Here is a 17,926-nt window from a genome sequence, read left to right on the forward strand (position 1 = left end):
TGTTGAGTGGAGCTGGGTCTTAGTGTTGAGACGGAGATCTTTGGGAGAGCTTTCGCTGTTTGATATTATGTGGGGCCGGGAGGTCTCTGGTGGTCCAACATCCTGAGTTCAGCTCTCCCACCTCAGAGGGACACCAGGCCAGAGCACCAAGACCCTGTCAGCCACACGTCTTTTGGGAAGTCTGAAGTCTTCTGTCAGCATTCAGTAGGTGTTCTGTAGGAGTTGTTCCACATGTAGATGTATTTTTGATGTATTTGTGGTGAGGAAGATGATCTCCACGTCTTAGTTCTCTGCCATCTTGAAGGTCCACCTACTATGATAATGGGCTGATAATGTGGTTTCTCCAATTCCAAGAGAGAGGCCTACTGTACAGTACTGTAATTCTTTGAAAGTGACAAATATGTGGTGGTGACAGCAGTTCCTGCAGTCACTGTGAGCTGCGGGTGGCTCTGAGGGCAGCAAGGGCATCTCTAGATGCAAGGCTCACGCAGTGGTGGCCCTTTGGATACAGCCCAGCTGTGCAGTGGCCTAGACCTCAGCGTGGCTGAGGGCTCTGTGCAAGCTTTACTATTTTAAAGTGTGCACTTCAGTGATGGTTGTGCAACCATCACCACTATCTAATTCCAGAACATTTCCATTCCCTCAAAAAGGAACCCTGTACCTATAAGCAGTTAGTTCCAATTTCCCCTTCTAACAACCGTCTGGCAACCACTAATCTACTAATGTGGACAATTCATATAAGCAGAATCACTCAGTATGCAGCCTTGTGTCCATCTTCTTTCACTTACAATAATGTTTTCAAAGTATATGGTTAACTTCATCATAATCATCATTGAAAGATATCTTACTTGAACATAATAAAACCATTTGCTCAGAGTGGTAATAAACACATGGGATAATTAGAAGAGATCCAGCCTACGATTTGGAAGACTGTAGCTTTAGTGCTGATCTCTTCCTACTTTAACATCTGAGGACTTCAGTCTCCTCTGCTATACAAAAGGGATATTAGATGAGATGACATCAAAGGTCTCTCATTTTCATTCCTGTTACTCCAGGAATCTCAAAGACACACAGACACACACTGCTTGTCTTCTTGGAAAAAAATAATTGTTACAAAATTAATTACCTAGATTTGAAAACTTTAGTTCCTAACTTGATCTGGAGACAGAAAATCTGAGACAGCTGCTATCAATAACACTTTGACCAGATTATATATTCAGGAAGTTAACACCAGCTTCTTAATCAGTTGAGAAATAAAACAAAAGACAGCCTGAGCTGTTTGTGTCAGTGTGGCTTTCCCTCCAGTTCTGAAAAGGGATAATGTAATCAATGACTTCCTCCCTGATTAAGAAAAAGAGCTCCATGCTTAAAAAGAACTATTAGAAATTTGCATATTTGCACTATGCCTTTATACTTTTACCTTCCTATCTCATTCACTCCACGTCTCCAGTATCCAGAACACTATCAGGTACAGGGTTGGCACTTCATATTCAATATTTGTTGAATGGATGGTGGATGGATGGATGGATGGAATCTGTATAATGAAAGGCTGATCCAAACAGTAAGGATGAAACATACATGTTGACTTTTCTTCTCCGTTTCTTCTTGCAATGGGTAGAATAAATAAAAAATGTTAAACACTAAAGGGACAGTGATTCAGAACCAGAAATAAGTTTGTTTTATTAATTTGTATACAACTCTAGATACAGTATATTTAATAAGCTGCTTTGTCACAGAAATTAATCAGCACCAGCTTATGATTTAAATTACACAGAACCATAGTGTTAATGAAAATATGTGCATATTCTTTTTGGCTGTCTTAAAAATAAACACAAACAAAAATGTAAGTAAATGTCACCTACTTCATTTTTACCACTCCTTGGAAGGAGATGAAGTGATTGTCATATGTTTTTTAAGTTTATGCTTAGCAAATATATACTATATATATATGTATGTTTTTGTTGAAGACCAACGGTACAAGATTCTAAAAAGCTACACACTATTGAGCTGAGTTAATGCCCTTGGATTAACTGGGACTTTTCCTGAGTCGGTATTCAAGTCTGGGGAGAAGAGTTGGGTGGCATTCAGGTCCTTCTTTCTGATGCTCTCTTTCTCAGCTACAAATCAACCCTCATCTCTTCCTCCACTCTTCCCTTTCTTCTCCTTTCGTATAACCTCCCATTGCCATTCTACCATCACTCCATTTCCTTCCTTCCCACTCCCACCAGAACCTAAAGGATGACAGTAACCAATCAAGGTGGAAAGACCCATGACCATCATTTACTTCTATTTCCCCATCAGTCAAAGCCCAATCATGAGAAGGAGATGAAGGTCATGATGAATACTGCCCAGCACCTACACTTGCCTGAATTAATGTTTTCATGATCAAGAATATTTTAAATATTCTTCTAGTATTTCTAGTTGCTATAAAAATCAAAGCAGTCTCTCTTTGTGCTAACATTTGCAATTACATTTAAATATCATTGTCATGGCAGGAATGTAAAATAAAATCTACCATGCTGATCAGGTTCTACATAGTTGCCATGGTTCTGGATTTCCAGTTTTAAATAGTTAATATAGTTCTATAGTTCTAGTATATTCCTCATTCCTTGAACTTTTACTTTCCCTCCTAGGATATAGCCCTTTAGGTAAACAGCTCTTCATTTCTTTCTTCGGCATCCCATCTTTCCACATTGCAGAAGCCAGTGGATCAGAAGGGATTTGAACTGATACAGAGAATGGGTTTTACTTCTTTTGGTTAAACACCAGAAACTACTTGTGTCATACAGAAGACCTGTGTATCACAGCAGTCCAGAGCTTACTTGTGATATCTAAGGTAAGGAGCCTCCCGACTCCACAAAGATGTTGGAATTTAATAAGATGTAGAATGTCTAAATCTCATTCCAACCTCTTTTTGTAAATATTTCTATTAACCAAAATCTTGATAAATGAGCACAAATAAAATAAGCCTGTCATGTTTTATAACCAGAAACGGGACTGAATTTCTTCAGTCACTTTTAGTTTCTCTCAGGGTATTTTTATAATAAAACCTGCACCAAAACTTTGGTCCACTTAATAACTCCATTTTGATTCTGAAGTGACCCTGGTGCTCCTACAGCAAGTCACATGTGGCATAACCGTATTTTTCAGGGATTATGAAAAGAGGAAAATTTTGAGTAAATGGTTTAGAAATTAATTTTTAATTTCCTGTAATTAAACCTTGATTTCAGAAGGGAGTCCTTGCAAGGCTGCAACATGCATCACTGCTACAAAATGTTTCCCTCAGCAGCCATTATAAATTAATAAGGTACCTTTTCATTAGGGAATCAGGTTAACATGGCATTTCTACAAATATTAAATATTTAAGGGCTCAAAATTGTATCAAAATCCTTTCTGAGGAGATAGGCTTTCAAGAGCTCTGTTTTCAGCATTACTTTTCTTTGTTCATCAGCACAGTTCATTGGGACACTTTTGAGAAAGTCATATTTTTCTCCCATATGTTAATCATCATTCATATATGCTTTTTATTCCAAATGTCCTTGAGAAATGCCTGTCAGTACTATAAACGTGAATGAAGAGAAAGGCTCATGTTACTTCAAATTTCTCATGACCCTGTAAAGCTGGGGAAACCCAATCATTTACTTTGGAATGGTGCACCATTCTTATTAGAAAAGGAGATCTGTCTTGTGAGTAGTGATGGGTAGACCTCTGAAGGACAGGTAGCCCCTGAATTCTTACCTGAACTAGAGCTTTGCAGATGAGTTTCCATCTGCCAGATTCTTCCATCTAAAGCCTTCCTTTTTCACCACAGAGAATTCTCCTTTTTATCCACAGCCTCTCAGCTTTCACATGTGAAAGGGCTCCAAAGGGACAAAGCAACCCTTTGCAGTTCAACCTTGATTTAATGAACTGGCAGGGTGAGCTTCCCTCAGATTGAAGTAGTAGAAGCACCTGCAATATAGATTTCAGAATGGACTCATTTGAGGTATTGGGACCAAAACCATCCAAGGACCATGAAAATCGTATTGGCTGAAATAGGGAGTGAGGTCTCCGGAATAATCAAATCTTGTGCCATATAATACTTGGGGTTTTATTTTGGAAGGTATTGAGATGCAAAAATTTTATCTCTTCCTATAAGTAACATTCATTTATCAATCTTCCCGGAACTATTTAACTGTGTTTCTTCTTTACTAGACAGAATCCTTCAAACACTATGATTAAAAAAAAAAAAAATGTACCCGTCAGTCATGACACCCTGTTTTCTATTGAGCCATGTGCACAAATCCTGGAAATAAATAGGTAAGAAATCCCAAGTGGGCACCTGTAGGGCCAGTTACATTTAGAGTTTCCTGGAGCACATATAATTGTGAGATCTGCCCTTCTTACAGTCCTTTGTTTGCCATTTTCCTTGTCTTTGAACCAAAACACAGTTCTTGCCAGGCTTTGAACGTTGAGGAGGCCCTCTCCTCCAGTTGGTGAAGGTCACAGGTTCACCGCCGATCCACTCCCAGTGGCCAGCATGCACTTGGTCATTCAAACCTAATGTGAACCAAAGAAGTGCGTCATAGGATTTTATTACATTTACAATTGGACAGCATATCAACCTGTTATTCGAAGTTAAGTAATCACATACAAATGTAGGCCTAGGTTCTAAAACAAGGACTAGGACCTGGGAATCCTATGAGACACAAGTGAGAACACAAGGCTTTGGGGTCAGGCAGATTGGAATCCAAATCCTAGCTCCACCACTTGCTAGTTGAGCATCTTTGGGCAGGTTATTTAACCTCTCTGAGTTCTCTGAGTTTTAGTTTTCTCAACTCAGAAGTGTATATCTAAATATATCCAAGACTGTTTTGAGGATTAAAACAGATAACTCATATAAAGCTCATGACATATATGTGTTTAATAAATAGCAATTATTATTCATAGTATCCTACAGGCAGAACTCCTATCACACTCTTGTCTATTCTTCTTCCTCACGATTTAAATGTCTCGGTTTTTATATTTGAAAGTAGCTTACTAAGTATTATTTTTAGTCTGGAGCTTAAGGTTTTTTCAATCTGCTACAGTTCTAATAAAAAGCAGCTTTTCTCAACTTGTCTCTCTACTCCCACTGGCAGTTTTTTGAAAATTACACTTCAATGTTGTAAAGCTCTTGTAATTTTTCTTAAAGAAGCATTCCTCCTCCTGTCTTTCAGAATAGAAATAAAAATAATAGCATGAGAAAAGAATCCTCTGCAGTAGGATGGCCTGGCAGCTCCCAAACCAAATTTGACCATGAAAACAGTCTTTGTTACATAGCATGTAACCCTCTCCCCACTAGTTCTCATTCTATATTTTGGGGTAGAATAAAATGAAGTATTTTTGGTTGGGAATGACTGTCTCCTCTGGACTGTTTCTTTGAATTATTGATCAGGTGATGCTATGCCCAAGGACTTTTTGGGGATAGAGCCTTGACATCAGTCATTGTGGACACAGAGAAAATTTATCTTCCAGCCTTAATTTAATACTCTCAGATGATTTCAGAATTAGACGCTCACTGAGTATTACAGAGATTTTGAGAAGCCAAGAGTGCATTTATTATAATTCCCTGAAATACAATACCTTTAAGGAGAGATGGTAAGAATAGTAACTTCAGTGCACCCTGAGAATTCTATATCTAAACTGGCTTGAAAAGATTTGTATTACTGTTAAAACTGTAGAAATATTAAAAATTCAGAAAACAAAGGATAAAATTAAGATCTATAATTCTTAACTGGAGATACAAAATAAATTTCTAACTTTTTGGCTTATTTCTTTTTGTGTCTATACATATAAGTATATATGTATGTATATCACACATACATACACTTCTTTTTTATTCTAAATTATTTCATGCTTCATATGGCTGTAGACAGTGCTTTTTCACTTAGCACCTTGCCACAAATGCAGTGCATTACATATTTTATATGCAATATGCATTCAACATTGAATGAATTCATAAACATAAGGTATTTTGTCATGTCTTTAATATTTGATGCCTTACAAAAGCATTAAATATTAAATATTCTTTCATATGGCTACACTGTAATTTATTTCACCATCTCCTATTTACAACTGTTTCTAATTTTTTACTTTTAGAAATAACATTTTAAAAATTCTCTTACTTATAAATTGAATCACATTCCACATTATTTCTTGGAGCTAGATGCCTATAAATGAAAGTATTATGTAATTAAGATGAGTTTTAAAAGACAGACTGTCCAACTGTCTAACCATTGCTTATTATTGTAAACCACAATTATTTGGCCTAAGGAAGGGAGATGTTCTCTTCGCGTTCTTGCCTTCCCCCTCAGGGCAGCGCGGATACTTGCCTATCCAAAAGGGCTTTCTTCCACTGATGTCCCACAGCCATTGCATATGCTGCCTGGAGAGGACAGTTACAAGGCTGCCCAGGTGACTAGGTGCAAACACACGAAAATGAGAGTGTCAGTGACAGGAATTCAACATTTCTGCTGATGTGAAATGCATAATGCAAATCAAAGATAGTTTAAAATAGAAAAAAAGCTATGTATGTAGAAAGAACTTTCCAAGATTTTAATACTCTATTTTTTTATATTAATGAGTATCTGCAGGGTGGGGTAGGTGACAGCAAAGAAAGTGATATTGTGTAATAAAATCTGGGCTTTAAAGCACAAATTCAATGGCTTTTAAACGTCTTTTGAGAAAATCAGCAACTGCTTACTTATATAGATTAATTACTTAATGCCAAAAAATGACTCTTCTCATGGGAAGTTTATCTCTAAATGGCATAAATTTTGCAATTTCCCAGTTAATTTGGCCAGTAAGGTAACCCAAACTATTCGGAAAAATTACTTGAAGCCGACATTTTGAGCTTTGCATGTTTAGTCAAATACCCCAATATTTGTGACTCTTTCATCCCACCCAGAGAAACAGGCTCAGCCTCACTGTCAAACCTTCGTATGTTGTGCAGAAGTTAAAGCACCTGTTCTTACAAATATGTATAAACATTTTCCCCAAAATATAATTCTATTTTTAATAAGTTTAAGGTATACAGCATAATGACTTGACTTACATATATAGTGAACTTTGATTACCACGATATGTTTAGTTAACACCCATCATTTCATAGTTACAAAAAAAGAAAAGAAAAGAAAAGAAAAAAATGCTTTTCTCCTTGTGATGAGAACTCTTGGAATTTACTCTCTAAACAACTTTCAAATCTACCACACAGCAGTGTTAGCAATAGTCATCATGTTATACATTACATCCCCTGTATTTACTTATAACTGGAAGTTTATGTCTTTTGATTACCTTCATCTAACTCTCCCACCTCACATCCCTCACCTCTGGTAACCACAAATCTGATCTCTTTTTCTATGACTTTTTGTTTTTAGATTCCACATGTAAGTGAGATCATATCGTATTTGTCTTTCTCTGTCTGACTTATTTCACTTAGCATAATGCCCTCAAGGTCTACTCGTGTTGTCCCAATTGGCAGGATTTCCTTATTTTTATGGCTGAATAATATTCGTGTGTGTGTGTGTGCGCACGCGTGCGTGTACCACAATTTCTTTATCTGTTCATCTGTTGATGGACACCTGGGTCATTTCCATGTCTTGGCTATTGTAAAAAATGCTGTTATAAACATGGGGGTGCAGATACATCTTCGACATAGCATTTCCATTCCCTTCAGACATATTCCCAGAAGAGGAAATGCTGGGTCATATGGTAGTTCAATTTTTAACTTTTGAGGGGCCTCAATACTGTTTTCCATAGTGGCTTCACCATTTTACAATCCTACCAACAGTTTACAAAGGTTTCCTTTTCTACACATCCTTGCCAGTGTTTGTTATCTCTTGTCTTTCTGATGACAGACACTCTTAACAGGCATAAGAATTCCTTATGAATTATTTTCTCAGCTAGCTGAATTATTCCTATAAGCAATATTTGATTCTATCTAATTCCCCAACAGTGTTCATTAAAAGCTCTTTAAAATGCTTTAAGTAAAAAGCCAATAAATAATTATTTTTTTTCTTTTCTTCTTTTTCTAATACAGAAAGTCTCAAAAAAAAAAAAAAAAAAAGAAACAAACAAAATCACCTTGATCTTCTTGCCTGGTTAATATCTACTGATATTTTAAAAAGCAGGAAACATCATTAGTAATACATACTTGTCACAAGTTTAGACTGTTGAATTTTTTTTCATTTTGCCTATATCTTTCCAAACTTTAGATTCATTTCTCTGCTTTTCCAGATCATGTAGAGTGAACATAATCTAACCTGTCTCTTAATGATTTTTTTCCTAAGTACAGTAGTTTAGTTTTGTATGATGCAGTGGTGACTTCAGGGCCTTCTGAGATAGGTAGGCTCTTCCCCACTTTTCTGAATGTCCTTGGGCTGCCGGATTTCGGTTGTGTGACTTGGTTCTGACTTTACTACTTACTGTCAGCTCCTATCTGACAGTTACAGCAGATATGATAGCCAATTTTTCTCCCCTCTCTCTCACATCCAATATGGTAATTCTGAGGTGCTGCGGGTTTAGAACATAGAATATGAAATGTGTATAAAATATAGACTGAGGGAGGGCTTGAGGGGCTGCTTCAGTCAATGTGGTGTATTAGACAGAACATGGGACACCTGGGTTCCACTTCCTGCTCTGTCCCCAATTTCCTTATGGATGTAACTTCTGCCTCAATGTCTTTATCAGGAAGGAACAGGTTTTATTCAAGGATATTAACATCTCCTCCTGCTTTAAGATCCTTGAAACTGTCTTTAAAAGATACTTTGTAAAATCCATTTTAGCTGGTCAAGTACAAGTTTGATTTCCTTTTTGATGCTATGAGAAGCAAAAAGTCCCAAAAGAGCAAGAGAGGAAAACAGCTGTGTTTAGGCTACGTAAAATGTTAGACCATAGTTATTTACAAAAAAAATATTTAGGCATTTGTATGTTGATTATTTTATAAAAATACCATTCATTTTCTTTTATACTCATATACAAATAAAATAGAGAATATTAACTATATAGATATGTATATATTATAGAGATATAAAAATAAAATATAGAGACACACACAAATAAAAATCTTTTGACAGCTCTGAAAGTTGAAAGCATTCAAAGTGTAGTATTAAAAACAGAAACCTTAATTTTTTCAGCTACAGAAATAAACATCTACTTCTTTGAAACTTTTTGATTAAATATAGATGTATTTTAGACTAAATCTTTAAGGATAGGTCAGCAGGGGTTCCAGACATTCCTGTGGGAAAGCAAAATGGTTTCATAGATAATGATCTATAATAATAGAATTACCAAATGTACAATGACTGCCTAAGGAAATGAGCAGATGAGATTACAGTATGTAAATTCAAGAAATACCTAATCTAGAAGTCTGGCTCCTCTGGGCTAGAAAAATAATAAAACACCAATGGGGAGCAAAGGAGATTGGAGATAAAGATTGGGTTGAGTTAGCAATCTGATTAAGGACAAAGGATAGAGTAAAATTTGCTGTTCTTCTTGAAACACGGGTGCTGTAAATGACCATATGTAAAGGACCATCAGGTAGCAAGGGAGCCTGAGGAAACATAACCGAGAATTGAAAAATGGTCCCTGAGACCAAACAAAAACACTCTAGATGCATATTAATTCTAATTATAGAATCTAAAACCATCTCCTAAAAATATTCACGAGAAGGTAAATAGCCAGGTTATAAAATGTTGAAACTATTAATTTTACATCACAGAAGGAATCGATAATTCCCAGAGGAATATTTATTTTTCAAGGGAAAGAGGTTGGAGAAGAGGACTAAATGAACCTGAAAAGTAATGGGTGAAGGGAAGCAGAGAGGCCCATAGAATGAATGAAAACATGTTGAACGACAGGGGAGGTCTTGGGGTTCAGAGAAAAATATACTGAGGTGGCCTTGTCATCCAAAAGTGTTCCTCTTAAAATGACTGATCCAAAAGAATGTGCAGATCTTTTATTTTTGTTTTAGTTTGCTTTTAATCTGCTGCTAGGCATTTGCTGGAATGCCTGTAACTAGTATTAACTGTTCTTGGGATCATCATTCTTATTGTCCTTTTGAAATAAAATGCATATTGAAGTATCATACAAAAGCCATCAGGTCAAATATTCATACCCATTTATCACTTAAAATTTGAAAATTAGAAGCTTTTTATATTTTTAAAATCTCGGGCTTCCCTGGTGGCGCACTGGTTGAGAATCTGCCTGCCAATGCAGGGGCACGGGTTCAAGCCCTGGTCTGGGAAGATCCCACATGCCGCGGAGCAACTGGGCCCGTGAGCCACAACTACTGAGCCTGCGCGTCTGGAGCCTGTGCTCCGCAACAAGAGAGCCCGCGACAGTGAGAGGCCCACGTACCACGATGAAGAGTGGCCCCCGCACCGCAATGAAGAGTGGCCCACAATTACCACAACTAGAGAAAGCCCTCGCACAGAAATGAAGACCCAACACAGCCAAAAATAAATAAATAAATTTATTAAAAAAAAAAAAAGAACAATCTGCCTAACAATAAACTGATTAATTTAGGAAAAAAAATATAAATCTCACACCAAATATATTTTATCTCTTACACACCCTGGAATACCGTCAGAAATGGTATTTGATAAATGCTTTAATTTCTGGACCAATATAGTAAATACATAACATGTAAGTCAAAATAGTTTATATTACTGATAGATACATAATGTCACTCTCTAAAATATGATGGAAAAACTCCAGTTGCCCCCTGAAAACTTTCTCTTGTTCTGAAAGCTGTCTCAGTTTTACATCTAAAAAAAGGTCTCAGTACTACAGTTAAACAATTCCCTGAAACCAGAGGTTTATAAAATTAACTTCACAATGATATGAAAAAGTTAGTTCTGAAACTGCTTATAACATAATGTTTGATCTGCTATATACGATCACTAATCCTCTTGAATTAATAGGGGAGATAGAAAATTTCCATCACTATTATACTGGATTTTATAATAGTTTACTGCAGAACAAAATATCTATTTATGTATTTCTTAATACCATTATTCTGAGATTATGATCTTCTAGGATTTTGGTGTCAAAAAACATTTCTTGTGAAATAATGGCAATTTAAGGTAATATTGTTGATGTCTTCATTTTGACAACCCTGTATTAGTCGCCCAATATCTTTTTTATTTTATTGATCCACCTAATTACCCAAATCTGTTGTATTTCTATACACTAACAACAAAATATCAGAAAGAGAAGCTAAGGCAATAATCCCATTTATTACTGCATCAAAAAGAATAAAATACTTAGGAATACCTAATGAGGCAAAAGACCTGTACTTCGAGAACTATAAGATGGTGATGAAAGAAACTGAAGATGACAAACAGATGGAAACTTATACTGTGTTCTTGGATTGGAAGAGTCAATATCGTTAAAATGACCATACTACCCAAGACAATCTACAGATTCAGTGCAATCCGTATCAAATTACTGATGGTATCTTTCACAGAACTGGAACCAAAAAAAAAAAATTTAATTTGTATGGAAACAAAAAACACTCTGAATAGCCAAAACAATCTTGAGAAAGAAGAATGGAGCTCGAGGAATCACACTTCCTAACTTCAGGCTATACTGCAAAGCTATAGTAATCAAAAGACTATGGTACTGGCACAAAAACAGACACATAGATCAATGCAACAGGATAGAAAGCCCAGAAATAAACCCACGCACTTATGGTCAATTAATCTATTGACAGAGACAAGAATATACAGTGGAGAAAAGACAGTCTCTTCAATAAGTGGTGCTGGGAAAATCAGACAGCTACCTGTAAAAGAATGAAATTAGAACATTCTCTAACACCATATACAAAAATAAACTCAAAATGGATTAAATATCTAAATGTAAGACTGGATACTACAAAACTCCTAGAGAAAAACATAGAACACTCTTTCACCTAAATCGCAGCAATATTTTTTTGGATCTGTCTCCTAGAATAATGGAAACAAAAGCAAAAATAAACAAATGGGACCTAATTAAACTTAAAAGCTTTTGCATGGCAAAGGAAACCATAAACAAAATGAAAAGGCAACCTATAGAATGGGAGAAAATATTTGCAAATGATGCTACTGACAGGGATTAATTTCCAAAATATATAAAGAGCTTATACAGCTCAGTATCAAAAAAAGCCAAGCAATCCAATTGAAAAATGGGCAGAAACCTAAATAGACATTTCTCCAAAGAAGACATACAGATGGCCAACAGGCACATGAAAAGATGCTCAAGATTGCTAATTATTAGAGAAATGCAAATCAAAACTACACTAAGGTATCACCTCTCACTGGTTAGAATGACCATCACCAAAAAGCTCACAAATAATAAATGCTGGAGAGGGTGGGGAAAAAAGGAACCCTCTTATACTGTTAATGGAAATGTAAATTGGTGCAGCCACTATGGAGGTTCCTTAAAAAACTAAAAATAGAGTTACCATATAACCCAGCAATCCCACTACTGGGCATATATCTGGAAAAGACGAAAACTCTAACGTGAAAAGATTCATGCACCACGGTGTTCACAGCAGCACTATTTACAATAGCAAAGACATGGAAGCATCCTAAATGTGCATCAACAGATGAATGGATAAAGAAGAAATGGTATATATATACAATGGAATATTACTCAGCCACATGGTATATAATATATATATATATATATAAAATGGAATATTACTCAGCCATAATAAGGAATGAAACAGTGCCATTTGTAGCAACATGGATGCAACTAGAGATTATCATACTAAGTGAAGTAAGACAGAGAAAGACAAATATCATATGATATCACTTACATACGGAATCTGAAAAAAAATGATACAAATGAACTTATTTACAAAACAGAAATAGACTCACAGACAAAGAAAATAAACCATGGTTACCAAAGGGGAAAAGAGGAGGGGAGGGATAAATCAGGAATTTGGGATTAACAGCTACACACTACTATATATAAAATTGATAAACAATAAGAACCTACTGTATAGCACAGGGAACTATATTCAATATTTTGTAATAATCGATAATGGACAAGAATCTGAAAAAAAGAATATAAATATATATACGTAACTTGCTACACACCTGAAACATTGTAAATCAACTATACTTCCATAAAAAATAAATTTGTAAAATAATATTTCTATATTCTAAAGAAAAAATTAATTTATCAAGAAAAGGAAATTTGTCTATTCCCTTTTTGATGGAGAAAATATACACAATTCCTATAAATCAATAACAAGAAGACAAATGACCCAAACTACTGTTATTAAAAAGGTTACTAATGAAATTCTTGTAAGTGCTTTTTTTTAAACATATATTATTATTTCTCTTGGGTAAATACCTAGGAGTAGAATTGCTAGGTCACAGGGCAGATGCATGTAACTTTATAAGAAACTGCAAGACAGTTCTACAAAGAGGTTGTACCATTTTACAATTCCACCAACAATAAATGAGAATTCCATTTGCTCTACAACATAGTCTTTGTGATTTTAACTATTCTAGTGGGTGTGAAGTGGTTTTAATTTGCATTTCTCTGACATCTAATGGTGGTGGGCACCTTTTTTCATGTCTTTATTGACCAACTGTCTCTCTTTACTTGTGAAATCTCAAAGTCAATTGCTATTTTTTTTAACATCTTTATTGGAGTATAATTGCTTTACAATGGTGTGTTAGTTTCTGCTTTATAACAAAGTGGATCAGCTATTCATATACATGTATCCCCATATCTCTTCCCTCTTGCGTCTCCCTCCCTCCCACCCTCCCTATCCCACCCCTCTAGGTGGTCACAAAGCACAGAGCTGATCTCCCTGTGCTATGTGGCTGCTTCCCACTAGCTATCGGTTTTACATTTGGTAGTGTATATGCTATTTTATAAAAATCTGGTTGTCACTGATTTGTAGGAGATGTTTATATTTTCTGGATTTGAGACCTTTATCAGATACATGATTTGAGATGAGCTTTTCCCAAATGTGGTCTAACCTTTCATTTTCTTAATAGTGTCTTTAGATGAACATAACTTTTAAAATTTGATGAAGTGCAAAATCTGACTGATATCCACCAGCAATTTATCTAGTCTCAATTTCTAGCCATGGAACATATTAGTCTAATTGCATTGCTTTGGATAATATCCAGGGAGGCAAAAAAGGAGGGTCAGAGATAGTTACATATGCATTTTTAAAGTCTGCCTCAGTTAGATAAATTTTGTTGTCATTATCTGACCATGAGTCATCTTTCATTGAGTGTTCTGTTATCCAATCACCCTTTGTCCAACTCGTCTGGTTTCATAATCATCAATGCCTCTTACATTGTTATAGGCCTGATGCCATAAGACTTTTCATTGCTATATATTTTCAAATCAGTGGGCAGGAATTACTATTTAATAAATCTAGAATCTGCAACACTGCTGACTCAGAGAATCTCCTTCTGACTTTCTCCAAAAGTTTAAGGTAGAGAGGCTAAAAAATAGAACTGTGATATGGGGATATATGTATACGTATAGCTGATTCATTTTGTTATACAGCAGAAACTAACACAACATTGTAAAGCAATTATACTCCAATAAAGATGTTAAAAAAAATAGAACTGTGGCAATGGCACAGTTTTATCATAAAAGAGCTAAGTAAAAACACATTATTAAGGTCAGCCCAAATCCATTCTGAACTACAGAGCTCCCTCCAAAATCCTAAAACAAAGCCAGGTAGATATCAGACACTCAACGCTTGAATGAATGAAGCAACATTACAGTTCCATGAGAAAACAGAGAAACATCAGCAAAGAAACATCAATCAAATGTGAAACAGGGTTTCTTACTGTTCCCTGCAAGCTTGGGCGGCTACGATCCAGGTGCCCTTCTGCTCTGTGATCAAGGAGTGGCAGTAGCCTAAGTGATGGTGCCACCCAGCTGGGCATGATTTATCTTCCACCTGAAAAATAGTTGTCCATGTTCACATTATAATGGTCTTTACAATCTAGAGTCTGTTCTCAGCATAGAGAGTCCTATGAGTCCCCTAATGTGAGTAATTTTGTCACCAGAAAGGAGGTCAGCCTTAATCCCAATCCTCTACTTTGAGAAATGCAATGGCTTTTTATGGAACACACTGGTAAAGTCAGCAGTGTTTTAATTTTACACTTTGACATTATGATAATTGAATAAAATAAGTAAACATCTTTTCAAATTGTATTGCTTAACTAATGTGTTTTGTGATTTTTAAAACGCCAACTGGCCATCTTTTCCTCTTCACCTTCGAAGTGTAACAGAGCAGGCCGAGGTAGCAGGAGTGGACAGGGCACTCCCTCTCTCTCAGCTTATCATGGGACATGCTGCAAGTACAGGTACTTGGCTGCTCGGCCTGTGTCCCACCTTGGTGTGAGGGCTCCAAGATTTCCAGGCAATTCCATTGCACTTATACAGCTTTTGGAGGCTTTCTTCAAAGTGGAAGAGTCCCTTCAATTCCAGTGTGCAGTTCTTTGGAAATGAGGGCAAACGGTCCTATGGCAAAGAAAGGTGATTCAGACTTGATGTAAGTTGATCACACTTGTACCTCTTTTAGGTCATCCTTTGTTGAGTAGCATTTGTGTTGCATCAACCATCCCCAAGCTTGAAGGCTGTTTTATGACCCAGAACACAGCTTGTTGTAAAGTGAATAGGAAGTGAAGAGATTTTCATACCTGTTGGGGGAAGTGTGAGCCAGTTGTGGATTCCTCCTTATCTGCTTGAGGCAGTTCTGCCACTTTGATTGTCTTTTGTGGCTGACTAACAATGGATACTTTGGCCTTACTTTTGTGAGTTGAGGAACTGTCATCCTCCAGTTTCAGGGAAATCATTCCATGATACTTGAGGAAATCAACAAACAACAATAAAGAAAAAATAAACACCAAGAGAGCAAACAAAAACATTTGTTGCAAAAATGAGCAATCCAAAAATTGGATCAAAACAAAAAGATAAAAGGTGTATTTTTTTTTCTGACCACCCAAGCTTCTAAAACAAATTTCAAAACATGTTTTTAAGAGAAATACATAAATATAACAGTTATGAAAGGTAGTTTCACTAAATATTTTGTATCCATAAATACAAGAAATTTAGCAATTCTCTCAGACTATGCTTACATTGTAGATGATGTCTGTTCCATTTCTATAAACAGAGGATGGATGGACCTGAAATCAAGAGAGAACAAAATATGAAAAAAATTGACTTGAATAATAATTAGCAGTAGGGTAAAACCCTTCCAATAAGATATTTTTAATGACTGAAAAATTTTTAAACATATATTTTTCTTAAGATTTTCCATGCCTAAATCATTGGAATTTTTATAAAATCACTGGATCTAATGGCACTTTATCAATGTTGACTCATCTATTCTTAGTCCCAGTTAGAGAGAAAAAACATCCTTATTTTTTTGGTACATCTATACTACACAGAGGTCCAAGAAAACACACACACACACACACACACCCCATGAGTGTGTGCCTGGCTAGAAAACTAGGCTGATAATGTCAAAGCCATTGTTTCCACACCCAAGTAGATCATTTAATCTCATTCTATTTCAGCGTCACTGGTCATTCCCCATCTGTCTTGATCACAAAAGGAACCAAAGCAGAAATCATATGGATGAGTCAGTACATCTATCACCTCAGTCAGTACAATAAATGAAGTAGGTCGGCATTATGATATTTGTATACAAAAGGCACTTCATGATGGTATAAGGAACCGTGAAAATCACCATGGCCCTCAGTCACTGTGAGAACCAGAACAGCTTCCACAGTGTTTCAGAATACTTATTAAGATCTTTTGATCCTTTCAGTATGCACTCCACACATCAAAACCAAAGAGGTCACCATCCTTACTCTTTTGCCATTCCCTTGGGTCCTAAGCTTCATGACAGAAAGATCTTCAGAATCAAAGTCCCGCAGGGTGTCTCCCTTGGTGACTGCTAGCTGCTTGGAAGACGGAAGGGGTCTTCTTTCCGGATGAAAGGAACCAGAAGTGGTGCGTGAGGAAGCCCCTGGGGAGAGCAGCCTCCAAATGCCCTTCTCCCATGCATTGGGCATGTTTGCATTGAAGGCATATGAAGGATGGCACTGTCCTGGAGGCGCACAAAATGGCAGGTCAGTTCATTTTACACAAACAGATAAGTGATCACATGGAGAAAGTCCCTGGAGCAGCTTGTCATTAAACTCAGACGGATGATTTTCCCACCAGATGTTGCCTTCTGCCATTTGCCAGAAACCCCTTTACTCTTCATCAGTGTTCATCCAGAAAGGCTGTGCCCTTCTGCACATCTACAGGGTGACTATAAGTCATGAAATTGATTTCACGAACCACAGATGAAAATCACTGTCGTGATTTTATAATCATCCCTTCTACCTGGGCAATAGCCTCCCTTCATATTATAGAACTCCTCCATATTATCGGGTTTACTCCCTGATCAAGTATCATTGCACAAACACTTTAAAGTGTTCATCCTTTCCCCAATCTCCTAGAGGGAGAAACTGGAATTGTTTGAAGATGTCAGTGAAATCAAGTTAACAGTTATAAAAATGAGCATTTAACTGTTACAGAAAAGATCCAGTAAATCTTCATGGAGCTCCTTTGATTAGAAATATTGCCAATTAGTATGAAAAAATGCTAAACCTAGCAGCCTCGTCTGGATACTTTACACTTCATGCGTAAAGTGTGTATTTTATGTATTCATGTACTTAATGTGACCAGAAAATTTTACTGAAAAAGAAATGAATTTGGTGAGGTAAGGTGGTATGGGAGAGATGCTATGGTAAAGGAAAGAGGATAGTGTCTGTTTTTATTATAGAATGAGAAGGAGGAGATAATAAATTTCAGGTAAGAAAAACATATGGCCTGTAGGGCGTGATGTGTCAAAATAGGAAGGTGAGACCAAGCATAGTAACTG

General features: G+C 36.4%; 1 protein-coding gene across 1 annotated transcript in view; it reads right to left on the bottom strand.

The window, feature by feature from the left end:
- Positions 1 to 1,664: 1,664 nt before the first annotated feature.
- The window catches only part of FREM1 (FRAS1 related extracellular matrix 1), a 155,990-nt gene continuing 139,728 nt past the window's right edge, over positions 1,665 to 17,926 (bottom strand). Inside the window, exons 30-36 of the mRNA XM_027105887.1 lie at positions 16,866 to 17,104; positions 16,128 to 16,175; positions 15,690 to 15,854; positions 15,382 to 15,510; positions 14,832 to 14,944; positions 6,354 to 6,439; positions 1,665 to 4,539 (exon numbers count right to left, since the gene is read on the bottom strand). Coding sequence (XP_026961688.1) covers positions 4,340 to 4,539; positions 6,354 to 6,439; positions 14,832 to 14,944; positions 15,382 to 15,510; positions 15,690 to 15,854; positions 16,128 to 16,175; positions 16,866 to 17,104 — 980 coding nt within the window. The 3' untranslated portion in view covers positions 1,665 to 4,339. The remainder of the gene's footprint in view (positions 4,540 to 6,353; positions 6,440 to 14,831; positions 14,945 to 15,381; positions 15,511 to 15,689; positions 15,855 to 16,127; positions 16,176 to 16,865; positions 17,105 to 17,926) is intronic.

The sequence above is a fragment of the Aethalodelphis obliquidens genome, unplaced genomic scaffold, assembly GCF_003676395.1.
Source record: "Aethalodelphis obliquidens isolate GAN/ISIS:26980383/991018 unplaced genomic scaffold, ASM367639v1 scaffold7, whole genome shotgun sequence".
Lineage (NCBI taxonomy): Eukaryota > Metazoa > Chordata > Mammalia > Artiodactyla > Delphinidae > Aethalodelphis > Aethalodelphis obliquidens.